Source organism: Pecten maximus, chromosome 1 (genome assembly GCF_902652985.1).
Source record: "Pecten maximus chromosome 1, xPecMax1.1, whole genome shotgun sequence".
NCBI classification, from domain to species: Eukaryota; Metazoa; Mollusca; class Bivalvia; order Pectinida; family Pectinidae; genus Pecten; species Pecten maximus.
The window spans coordinates 26,127,330-26,141,104 of record NC_047015.1 but is presented as its reverse complement, the minus strand read 5'-3'; the positions used below and the strand labels follow the sequence as shown (position 1 = coordinate 26,141,104).

At 35.0% G+C, this 13,775-nt stretch overlaps 1 protein-coding gene across 1 annotated transcript; it reads left to right on the top strand.

The window, feature by feature from the left end:
* The first annotated feature begins 2,879 nt into the window (after positions 1-2,879).
* LOC117328841 (dynactin subunit 5-like) lies at positions 2,880-10,454 on the top strand. Its single transcript, XM_033886417.1, has 6 exons — positions 2,880-3,015; positions 4,223-4,291; positions 4,619-4,737; positions 4,975-5,086; positions 6,304-6,406; positions 9,047-10,454. The coding sequence occupies exons 1-6, from the start codon at positions 2,968-2,970 to the stop codon at positions 9,157-9,159; spliced, it is 564 nt and encodes a 187-aa protein (XP_033742308.1). The 5' UTR covers positions 2,880-2,967; the 3' UTR covers positions 9,160-10,454.
* The last annotated feature ends 3,321 nt before the right edge of the window (positions 10,455-13,775 follow it).

Sequence of the window (13,775 nt, the reverse complement as noted above, 5' to 3'; positions counted from 1 at the left end):
AACAATAAAGGCATACTGTCTTAATTGTAGTCTAATTTATAACACACCTATTTGACTCTATTTTACTCAGTTTTATCACATTTGAGAGGTAATAATTGGGCTCCATTTTACTCAGTTTTATCACATTTGAGAGGTAATAATTGGGCTCCATTGTACTCAGTTTTATCACATTTGAGAGGTAATAATGGGGCCCCATTTTACTCAGTTTTATGACATTTGAGAGGTAATAATGGGGCTCCATTTTACTCAGTTTTATCACATTTGAGAGGTAATAATTGGGCTCCATTTTACTCAGTTTTATCACATTTGAGAGATAATAATGGGGCTCCATTTTACTCAGTTTTATCACATTTGAGAGGTAATAATGGGGCTCCATTTTACTCAGTTTTATGACATTTGAGAGGTAATAATGGGGCCCCATTTTACTCAGTTTTATCACATTTGAGAGGTAATAATTGGGCTCCATTTTACTCAGTTTTATCACATTTGAGAGATAATAATGGGGCTCCATTTTACTCAGTTTTATCACATTTGAGAGGTAATAATGGGGCTCCATTTTACACAGTTTTATCACATTCAAGGGTAAAAGTTAACCATTAGGTAATAGCACCATAGTGTTATGATTCGTTGTACCATCACATCTCCTTGTATTGATATCGATAAATAAATCTTCGTTTATTTTATAAGGGTTTTCAATGGTATAAGAAATTGTGTAATTTACCGACACAGGATCAATAGAGATCCTCTTCGCCATATTTAAAATCATAACATTGTTCAAATATTTAATAATATAATGAAAGTGACGTTACTTAGATCTCTTTTCTCTATAATCACAAATGAGTTCCTGGTTCTCCCAATGCTTATCAGTCTATTTTTAAGTGATTACTTTCGTTGCTAATACGTAACATTTTCCGGAAGATTTTTCCGTATTCTTACAATTCGCAGGCCGAATATAAACTAGCCTTGAATGTCGTCGTTGATCACAATACTGTCGATATGTTTAAAGGAATGCCATACAGTATTTGTATATTCAAGATGAACTATGGTAACGTTTCGTATAGCAATAGAAATTTATAGGGAAAAGAATGGATCTCCTAATTACTGCAAACACGGAACCCCCCCCCCCCCTCCACCCCACCCCACCCACCCACACACACACCCTTCTTGTAAAGCTTAATTCTCTGTGTAATTTGTTCTCTTACCAGATAGACACCTTATGTACATAACGACAGTACAGACAAGCACATTGTAGAATTTTCGAGGCAATCTATCCATTTATCAAGATACAAGTAAATTACAAACGATCACATACATATTTGGTTTCTTTTGTTTAAGGTCCTATTAACAAACATAACAAGTCATTTAAGGACGTGCCAGGTTTTGGAGGTGAAGGAAAGCCGGAGTACCCGGAGAAAAAAACACCGACACCGGGCAACTGCCCCACGTGGGTTTCGAACTCGCAACCCAGAGGTGGAGGGCTGGTGATAAAGTGTTGGGACTACTCGGCCACTGCGGTCCCTTGTATATAAATGTGGAACAGTTAACCAAGTTTAGTAGATAAACAACGAACAAAATCATTATGTAATTTATGATTGGTCGATAATTAATTCGCCGAAAGCCTATTGTAATTAATTAGAAAACATCTTAGGTGGTGTACAGATGGTATAAATAAATAGTAGAGATAAAGGTTTAACAAAGTGACAGCGCAATTTGAATCGATGTGATGACAGCGCATGCTGTGTAACGAATATCTTTTTTCATATCAGCAGTTCGTTCATTGCGTCCCACAAAACTCGACCAAACCTGCAGCAATGATAATTTCGGATGGCAAATCCCATATTACTGACTAAAAATAGTTTGTTTTAACGTAATTTTGATAAACATCTAAATAACTCAAATGTATTTATATAGAAAAGCGTCATTTGAACATTATATTTACATTTGTCTGGCATTGTCACTATATAGTCTGTTTGAGAGTTCTGACATTGATGTACGTTTAAATGCCATCCATCACGCGCTACACTTATCAGCGTATTAATACAACACAAACCGGAACTACAATATCCAGGATAATTAAGTTTAACCACTAATTATTTTGTCTACATTATTTGTTATAAAAAATCTGCCATTTGCGCATTACGTTGATAATAAAGTGATTATCAAAATTGATTTTTACAACTTACAATTTCCATGTACTATTTTGTTTGCCAAAAAAAAACGCGACCATGTTCCGGCTGTTCCAACGACTGACAAAAAATCTGCTGACTGTCGATAAGGCGGGAATTATGAATTTTAAATATGAATTATAGCATAAAAAAAATAAAAAAAATAAAAGGAATGTAAATATAAGCGCTGAACTGTTTTTGTATGGTATTTATGATATATTTGAATGCCAGAGCTTTGCAAGTAAACAAATCATAATGTGCTAGGAAATACCATACAAAAACAGTTCAATGCTTAAATAAAATCAATGGAAAGTGTGGTCGAAACGTCTTATTTTAGGTCACGATATCCGGATGAGTATGTCCGGACGACTCCCCCAAAACCGAGTTCTTGTACAAGTACCTTCACAAGTTATTCAGCAAATCAGCTACTGTTTCGTGAATGTTGAATGTTCAAATTACGTATTTTCATTACATTATATTGTAAATCAATGCCCTTTTTTATACATGCATTTTTAAACAATTGATTACTCATGGGCTTGAATAGTTGAATGTAGTTAATCATTTACAAGTTTAACTAAATTACGATATCGATCCAATTAATGAAGTGCGATTTTTAAGAATTTGAATGTAGCCATTTTTTAATAATCATTTTAAGTTTTGCCCCCATCCGACTTTGATATAACCCATTTGGTGCCTCAATATAAGGGGAATAACTATGATAGTACTTCCGGTAGTATGGAATGACGAATGACAAGTGCAGTCAGATTTTCTGCAGCTGATGAGGACGATAATAACATAAACCATGGAATTTCAAGACCAGTTTTACAATAACGGAGAGTATATTGAAACGGTAAACATCATAGAACCACAATGATAGAAAATTCTTGCATGAGGATAAGAATTCCACAGAGACCGAGAGATGCTGATGTATCAATGGCGATGTATCAATCCATTAGTTGATTAGATGTCGGAATTTGCCTCGATATATTGATATACATATATATATAATTTGTCAAGTAGTAATAACGACAATACAGACAAGTAAATTGTCGAATTTTCGAGGCATTCTGCCCCTTTATCAACTTAAGACACAAGTAAATTACAAACGATCACATATAGACATAGAACAGTTGCACAAATTTTAATATATCGTTACAGTACTGTACTGTATATGTTGTGAAAACGATCCCCTCGGTCGATAATTAATTCGCCGATTTTGTAATTTGTGCACTGTGCTATGAAGGCATGTCTACCACTATATCACTACTAATATACCATCAGCCATAGGTAAAATTGGATATAAATTTTATCAGAGGTAAAAGTAAGTTAACTTTTTCAAAAGTGTTTGCTATTAAACTTGATCAAGCAATGTATTCAGCTTTTCATTGATTTAATAATGAAAAAGATCGGATGAGTACTTTTGGAGAAAACTTGCTAAAAATAAACTGTATTTGATGCAAAATTTTAGAAAATTTATAGCAAAAATATGTTTCAAATACATAATAAGTACCCGTGGAATTTATTCAGCTTTTTACTAATCTAAAAATGAAAAAGATTGGATGAGTAGTTTTGGAGAAAAGTGATTTACAATGAGGTAGTGTATTTCGATAATATTTGTTATTTATTATGAACTGCGGCTTATGTAAAATCAGTGATTATTTATGTAAAATTTGAGCAATTTGCTCAAAAGCATTTGCTAGAAAAACTTAATCAGTGGATGAGGAATTTATTCAGCTTTTAGCAGATTCAAAATCGAAACGATTGGATGTGAATTTTTCTTAGAAAAGTGGTTCACAATAAGGTAGTGTAGTTAACATGATGAAATCTCGCTACACCATTACTAACAGATAGATATTGATTGATTGATGGGGCTTATCATCATTGTTCTGGTTAAAACCGAGAACAGATAGAGACAGTTTCCAATCCCTGTATGTACGTCCCTGGTAAAATAAGCTGCATAGTTAAATATGCTGATAGTTCTTGCCTTGCTCTATATTTACATGTATTTGCTATTTGTGTGAGCATCTTTTGATCATTCAATGTTTATTAATTTACAGGCATCTGGGAACAAGGTCAGCCGACAATCAGTGCTTTGTGGAAGTCAAAACATTGTTATAAATGGAAAGGTAATATATCACAACATTTTTATTGTCTTAAAATAATTAGAAAAGAATAATGTAATTTTAACAATAGCAATGCTAGCACAAAAAAAAATCCTAATATATTTTTCTCTTAATGTATTTAATTTTCAAGTGATTTTGTCATCTTGTGAATATTGCTTTGATTGTATCTTTAAAGAATCTGTAAAGTATTGGCTAATAGAAAACAGATATTAATATTTTGGTGCTCTATTAATTTATCAACATTTTATAAAGGTTAACGACAAAGTTGATGGCATTTGATCTTGTAAAATACAAGTTCTGTGTAAATATTCATAAGGCTATTTTTTTCAGACAATTATAATGACAGACTGTGTAATTCGTGGTGACTTGGCTAATGTAAGAATTGGGCGACATTGTGTTGTCAGTAGAAGAGCTGTTATCCGACCTCCATTTAAGAAATTTAGTAAAGGGTAAGCATGGCTCACTATGGAATTTTAGTAACAGGTTAGCATATTTTACTATTGAAATGGACTAGATAATGTAAAATAATGAGTAGACATACTTAATTACTTACAATAAACATTATCTGTGCTAATTTTTATCACCAAGTTAGTCTACTCTAGGCTGCAAATATATGCTATACAATGATAAAGAATTTTGTAGCAATGGTTATCAGTTTGATACTTATCTTTAATTTTGTTTTTCAGTGTTGCCTTTTTCCCACTTCATATAGGAGACCATGTATTCATTGATGAGGATTCTATAGTAAATGCTGCACAAGTGGGATCATATGTACACATAGGCAAAAATTGTGTTATAGTAAGTCAAACACACACATATTTATAGACACATATTATTTTCTCCTGCTTTGTCAGTTATAAATGTTTCTTCTAGGTATACAAGTGTATTACAGTATATTACATTACCACAGCTGTACACCCTAACTAGGGTCATGATTAATTGGTCAATGTTGTACGTTATGTCATGAGAAGTGGTTAATTAAAACAACCCAAAACCTTTAGATCACATGAGATAAAGTCTCAAGTGACCTTTTCTAATCCCCTTTTGTCCATTGTCTTCTGTCATCAGTCTGTGAGCAATTTATATTATTGGCTTCTTCTCAGAAACACCTAAACCATTTTCAATGAAATTTTGCAGAAACCATCCATGGCAAATGTCAACCAAAAATGTGAATAATATAATCCCCAGCCCCAAGGGGGCTGAGGGGTTAGGGCAAAAAGGGGTCATATTGACTGGAATTTCAAAAACCATCCCCTCAAAACCCAAATAAGGTAGAATCAAATACTGTGTATAGATGGAACTGTCTTAAAGTGCTTTACCAAAATTGTGAATTTCATGACCCTAGTGTCTCACGTTTACCCTGGAGAGGGGGTTAACTTTACTATAAATTATTTAGAGAAATCACATTATTGACTATCATTGGTTGCATTTCTATTGGAGTTCATTCCAACTTGGTTAGAATTATCAGCATGGGAGGACAGTTTGGTGGTATGCATTTATTAGCCCCGATTGACCCCCAGAGGCTGATGGGGTGGGGCCAAAAAGGATCAAATTGACTGAAATTTCATAAATCCTCTTCCCAAGACCCAAATAAAGTAGAATCTAACATACTCTTCATAGATGCAAGGATTTCAAGGTGCTTTACTTAGATTGTGAATTTCATGACCCTGGTGTCTCGCGTTTACCCTGGGGAGGGGGTAAACATTACTATAGTTCAATAAGTTTATATAGGGAAATCACATTTTTGACTATCATTTCTTAAAAAAATTATATTGGAATTAATTTTCATTTGGTTAGAGTGATCAGTGTGGCATATGGCAGTTTGATGGTATGCACATGTTGGCCCTGACCAGGGGCTGATTGGGCGGTGCCAAAAAGGGTAAAATTGACAAATATTTCAGAACTCAGGTGACCGTTATGGCCCATTCGCCTCTTGTTAACACAGTAATACTGTATGCTTTCCAAAGCTATTTAACAAAATTCATCATTTTCTGTATTGCACGTATTATCTACAGGGTAGAAGATGTGTATTAAAAGATTGCTGTGCCATTGCTGATAACACAGTGTTACCCCCAGAGACTGTGGTACCTCCCTTCACTGTCTTCTCAGGGTCACCAGGTAAGTTTGTAATGTATCAATTTTGGAGTTGTCAAGGTATTGGGGATAATTGAGATTGACAGTTGGGTACATTCACTGTTCCTGCAGCGTAGTGGATATTTAGCTCACCTGCCTGAAGGACAAGTGAGCTTATGCCGTGGTGCGGCGTCTGTCTTCCGTCTGTCCGGCTGGCCGTCCGGTGTCAACTTTTTCATATAAACAACTTCTTCTCAATAACGAAGAGGCCCAGGGACTTGATATTGGGCCTGTAGCATGCTGGGATGAAGGGGTACCAAGTTTGTTCAAATAAATGACCTTGACCTTCATTCAAGGTCACATTTGTCAAATAAGTTATGATCTTCAAAAGACTTCTTCTCAATAACCAAGAGGCCCAGGGACTTGTTATTGGGCCTGTAGCATGCTGGGGTGAAGGGCTACCAAGTTTGTTCAAATAAATGACCTTGACCTTCATTCAAGGTCACATTTGTCAAATAAGTTACAGGGGTAGAATTTAACTTTTTTAGTAACTCGCACGTTGTTGCGAGTGGATAAAATCTTAACTCGCAAAATTACAAACTTACTCACAATTTTGAAATTATGTGTTAACATGAAATATAACAGATGGTTTTTGATAAATTATCTTTACTTTTCAGAACCACAAACAAAAGAACAGTTGCTTCAAATAAAGTTTTTATTTGAGCCAAAATAAAAAAAAAATTTTTTTTATTTAACTCACTGTTCATATAAGCCAGGGTATACTCCCTTCAAATATCATCAACTTCAAGATCAATGAAAATTGAAGAATTTTGATCCTGTATATTACTTACAAGTTATAATTTATTTTCAAGAGAACAAAAAATCAAAAAAATCAGTCATTTCATTTGATTTAATCACGTATGATTTCTCATAAAATCTTTGACTAATAATGAAATAAGTATTAATTCTATCTAATTAATATGCTATTCCCTGTCCATCATGATTTTACAACATATTCGTGATTTGGAAAAAAAACCCGAATTTTTTCCTTTAAAAATTTCATTTTGTTTTTGTCATATTTGAAGTTGACTTGTTAAATTAGAAAATGGACAATACAGTAAGTGCTGATAGAATTTCAAGTAAGAACAAAATATTTACTGATGATGACTTGTCGGGACTATATTCTTTGCAAGTTTTGCAATAAATTTCAATAACGTGCACATGATCATCGTCAAGGTTTTTTTCCATGTCAATATGCAGTTCCCATTTCTCGACAGTTTGTTTTGTTGGCCTTGGGATGCATGTCACTTTTTTCTTAGGAGTTGGGCTACTTTCTCTACATGTGTCCTTGCTCTCATTATTTTCGACGATCTTTTCATTTGATGTTCCGGCAGCGGCTGACTTAAAAAAATTGATTATGTCAGCCATGCTAGCGAGATGTCACGCTTTGTTTCTCGGAAACTCTCGTCACTTTTCCATTACAATATATTCATGTATATCGTAGTCTTTGAGACGCTTGAAACTAACGAGTGCTGTGTACAAGCGTCACCAATAGTGCATTGTCTGTGTGTCGGTTTTTGTTTAAATATTTCGTCGATGTTTTACTATGTGTGTCTGTTTTACCAGGATTTATATGCACTCGCAGAAAAATGTGAGTACCACAATTTTCTACTCGCAAAATGAAAAATCAGCTTGCATTTAGCGAGTGTGCGAGCGTTAAATTCGAACGCTGAAGTTATGATCTTCCAACAACTTCTTCTCAATAACCAAGAGGCCCGGGGACTTGTTATTGGGCCTGTAGCATGCTGGGGTGAAGGGATACCAAGTTTGTTCAAATAAATGACCTTGACCTTCATTCAAGGTCACATTTGCCAAATAAGTTACGATCTTCAAACGACTTCTTCTCAATAACCAAGAGGCCCGGGGACTTGTTATTGGGCCTGTAGCATGCTGGGGTGAAGGGCTACCAAGTTTGTTCAAATAAATGACCTTCACCTTCATTCAAGGTCACATTTGTCAAATAAGTTATGATCTTCAAACGACTTCTTCTCAATAACCAAGAAGCCCAGGGACTTGATATTGGGCCTGTAGCATGCTGGGGTGATGACCTACATTCAAGGTCACAGGGTGTGAAATCGGCTTAAATCTGTAAACAATAATTTTGCGATAGCCAAGAGTGTCCGAGACCTGATATTAGGCTAATACTATGATTGAATGAATGACTAGAAAATTTATTGATATGAATAAACCTAGCCTACTCTGATATTTGAATAAAGAGGTAATCAGCATTGTATCTGTAGAAATGATCTCAATCAACTTCAAAAATGCTATAGAGCAAGGTGAGCAATACAGGCCCAGTTGGCCTCTTATTTTACACAAACTAATAACAATGTCATGCCACTTTCCAACTACACTTGATTTGATCAAAGTCTTTTTGATAATGTATGACATATATAGCCAATAATCGGGACAGGGCATCACTTTGACATATCAGAGTATAATCATATTTAAGAGTTTGTGTCAAGAGAGTTTGACTATGCTTTTAAGATCAAATTGACTGGCATGTTTATATTTCAGAATGCTCAGTTGTAATAACTTTTATATGTATGTATTTGCACATTTAGTTGTGTTTAATGTTCAACTTCTTATTTATTATCTTATTTAGTTTCCTGTATTTTTACACAGGCCAATTCACAGGAGAGCTACCAGAGTGTACACAGGACCTCATGCTGGATGTAACAATTAACTATTACCAGCATTTCAAATCCATGGGAGGAACGAAAGAAAAAAAGAAATGATTGATTGACAGTCAGAAATGTGAAGATACTGTATTATGTTTATTTTTTACTGCCGTGTGATACGGTATGTTGAAGAACAGAGAGATTATACAGAAAACAACACTGGAGATACAGGCCATTATCGTCTACACTGTTAATGTTCTCCTGTAGATATCACATCATTAGGCAGTATATAAGATAAATTATGTTGTTTGAATTTGACTACCTTCTGTAGATGATACAGATGCTGCTTTTAAATGGAATTAAACATGTTATTGATATCTCAGTCAAAAAGGAATTGTTACATCAGTAATGAGTTTTGGAAAGACAATGTACATTTTACCCTGTAGATAATATTTACAACATACTACAATAGTTAGTTGTCTATGATCAATGGGATCTGGGGAGATCAAAAAGATTTCCAATCCAATTACATTATTGTATAACTAAAATAAGCATTTCACAACCTACCTATTATTAGTTGAAGATGTCCTTGAACCTACATGCATCTCGCATAAATAAGATCGACCATGATGGTCATTATATGCAACTCTTTGTTCATAGCATTATGTTCCTTAGTTTAGTGTTGTCATTATATTTGGTGTTCTCCAGCATGCCATAGATCTAGTAAAAGAAAAAAATACACTGTAAAACTTATTGAGTAAGATTTACCTCCCCTTGAACAGAATTTAAGCAATAAATTTTGAGAATCATATCCCATTCAAATCCAACTTTATCTTAGCTTGGTGGAGGAGCTGTCATTGAAATAATCTTGGTATAATATGGTGTCTTTAAAAACTTTTTGTTTTCTCTGTAATGTATTAACATTGGTGTATTATAGTGGTAACTTGTAAGTGTATAGGGACTTCGAAATTGCATGCCAGTATGTTGTAAAGCTGTTATAAATGAAAATGCAGTTTTAAATCACTGATGGATATTCACATTAAGAGAGGTTGTTACTGACAATGTGAGGTATCAATTGTGACCTTATTTCCTATTGATTTGTACGAGTGCAATATCATAGACTTTTCCATAACAAAGAAAAGATCTTGTCATATTTATGTATTCAGAGGTCCAGACATCAACTGTCAGTGTGATGTGTAATACTGATGTGACCGTCTTATTTTACCTGGTGCAAGGTTGGATTTCATGAGAAAGCAATGGTTTGCTGTTTTATGTCAGACAACTCAGAATTCATACTGAATTTAGGGCTGGAAAGATACTAGAAATACCCTAACTTCATTTTGTTTGTACATCCCAGCTGATCATATGTCACTATCGCATAGCTTATATGTAATAAATTATTCGTCATACAATGTGTTTATCTTAGTTTTCTGATGAAATACTTGCAATGTGATGAGGATTATTTTATTCAAATTATTTAAATCACAGGATTTATTACTAAATATGTTCTTAGACAAAACAGTTGATTTCATGTTTTCTAAAGGACAAGATCTCAAGTGACTTATTTGACAATTAGCAGCTGTGAAATAACATAGTTACCATTCCTCAGATTTACATTGAATGTGGATGACTACCTGTGAACAAAGCTGACATGGATACAAACATTTCCCAAACTGAAGTGGTATGCTTTTTATGATTATTTTGAAGAAGTAAGTGAACAATGATGGATAATTTACTGTATCATTATACATTTGAAATTCATCATGAAAAAAAGAAAGAAAGTTTAGATTCAAATGAATATTTCTATAAAAAATAAAATATTTGGCAACAATGAACCATTTATTTGCATTTAAGAAATTCTACTGCTTATGATATTGTATATATTACAATAGAGAATTAATAAATAATTGATAATTAACTGCATTGTTAAAATATTTTACTCCATATGCCAAATGATGAATGTAAAACTCCATCAAACATCTGTTTTGTGTTGATATATAGTACATAACAAAGATGTAAATTAATATTTTATTGATCAAACTGAAAAGAAGACAAAAATGAATATCAAGGTCTTGGGTTTAATACAGGTTAGCATTTAAAGCTACTATAAACAGCAGACAATACAGTATAGGGCATATTAACACAACACACATATATATCACAAGATGAAATAGACTCGTTGCTGCTATAACAATATAGATGCTATGGTACATGTTTTATAAATGCAGAATATGAAAAATTCTAGGAACACACCAAAAGGTGGCTGCATATAAAAAAAATGGACAGATCCGTTTGAACTACAATGTTATTATATTTGCAAACTGACTCATCAACAATATCTTTTGGATTCTTTCAATTGAGAGATATATTTCAAACATATTTCAACGTGTTAATTTATATAATTAATGAATACCACTAACTCTATTGGGTTCTGTGGTGTGGGTCTATGGGATTAAAAGATCTACTGGGTTCTGAAGTGTCCCCAGGGGTATATCAGTGAAAAAGATCAACAAATATTTGTACAACCAGATACATTGATGTGTAAATGATAATATATCATCTATTAGAAATAAAAAATTATCAATGTAACAAATTGAAGGAAAACAAACAATAGAAAACCTCTTCAACAAGGACACTACACAACAAAACATCTAATAACAAGAATACAATGTCACAACATACCCATCAACAAGGATACTACACCACAACATACCCATCAACAAGGATACTACACCACAACACACCCTTCAACAAGGATACTACACCACAACACACCCATCAACAAGGATACTACACCATAACACACCCATCAACAAGGATACTACACCACAACATACCCTTCAACAAGGGTACTACACCACAACACACCCTTCAACAAGGATACTACACCACAACATACCCATCAACAAGGATACTACACAACATACCCTTCAACAAGGATACTACACCATAACACACCCATCAACAAGGATACTACACCACAACATACCCATCAACAAGGATACTACACCATAACATACACTTCAACAAGGATACTACACCACAACACACCCTTCAACAAAGATACTACACCACAACACACCCTTCTACAAGGATACTACACCACAACACACCCTTCAACAAGGATACTACACCACAACACACCCTTCAACAAGGATACTACACCACAACATACCCATCAACAAGGATACTACACCACAACATACCCATCAACAAGGATACTACACCACAACATACCCTTCTACGAGGATACTACACCACAACATACCCTTCAACAAGGATACTACACCACAACATACCCTTCTACGAGGATACTACACCACAACACACCCTTCTACGAGGATACTACACCACAACATACCCTTCAACAAGGATACTACACCACAACATACCCTTCAACAAGGATACTACACCACAACACACCAAACAATAAGGATACTACACTACAACATACCCTTCAACAAGGATACTACACCACAACACACCCTTCTACGAGGATACTACACCACAACATACCCTTCTACGAGGATACTACACCACAACATACCCTTCTACGAGGATACTACACCACAACATACCCTTCTACGAGGATACTACACCACAATATACCCTTCAACAAGGATACTACACCACAACACATCCTTCTACGAGGATACTACACCACAACATACCCTTCTACGAGGATACTACACCACAACATACCCTTCAACAAGGATACTACACCACAACATACCAAACAACAAGGATACTACACCACAACATACCCTTCTACGAGGATACTACACCACAACACACCCTTCAACAAAGATACTACACCACAACACACCCTTCAACAAGGATACTACACCACAACACACCCTTCAACAAGGATACTACACCACAACACACCCTTCAACAAGGATACTACACCATAACATACCCTTCAACAAGGATACTACACAACAACATACCCTTCAACAAGGATACTACACCACAACATACCCTTCAACAAGGATACTACACCACAACACACCAAACAATAAGGATACTACACTACAACATACCCTTCAACAAGGATACTACACCACAACACACCCTTCAACAAGGATACTACACAACATACCCTTCAACAAGGGTACTACACCACAACACACCCTTCAGCAAGGATACTACACCACAACACACCCTTCAACAAGGATACTACACCACAACACACCCATCAACAAGGATACTACACCACAACATACCCTTCAACAAGGATACTACACCACAACACACCCATCAACAAGGATACTACACCACAACATACCCTTCAACAAGGATACTACACCACAACATACCCTTCAACAAGGATACTACACCACAACATACACTTCAACAAGGATACTACACCACAACACACCCTTCAACAAAGATACTACACCACAACACACCCTTCAACAAGGATACTACACCACAACATACCCATCAACAAGGATACTACACAACATACCCATCAACAAGGATACTACACCACAACACACCCTTCAACAAGGATACTACACCACAACACACCCTTCAACAAGGATACTACACCACAACATACCCTTCAACAAGGATACTACACCACAACATACACTTCAACAAGGATACTACACCACAACACACCCTTCAACAAGGATACTACACCACAACACACCCTTCAACAAGGATACTACACCACAACATACCCTTCAACAAGGATACTACACAACATACCCATCAACAAGGATACT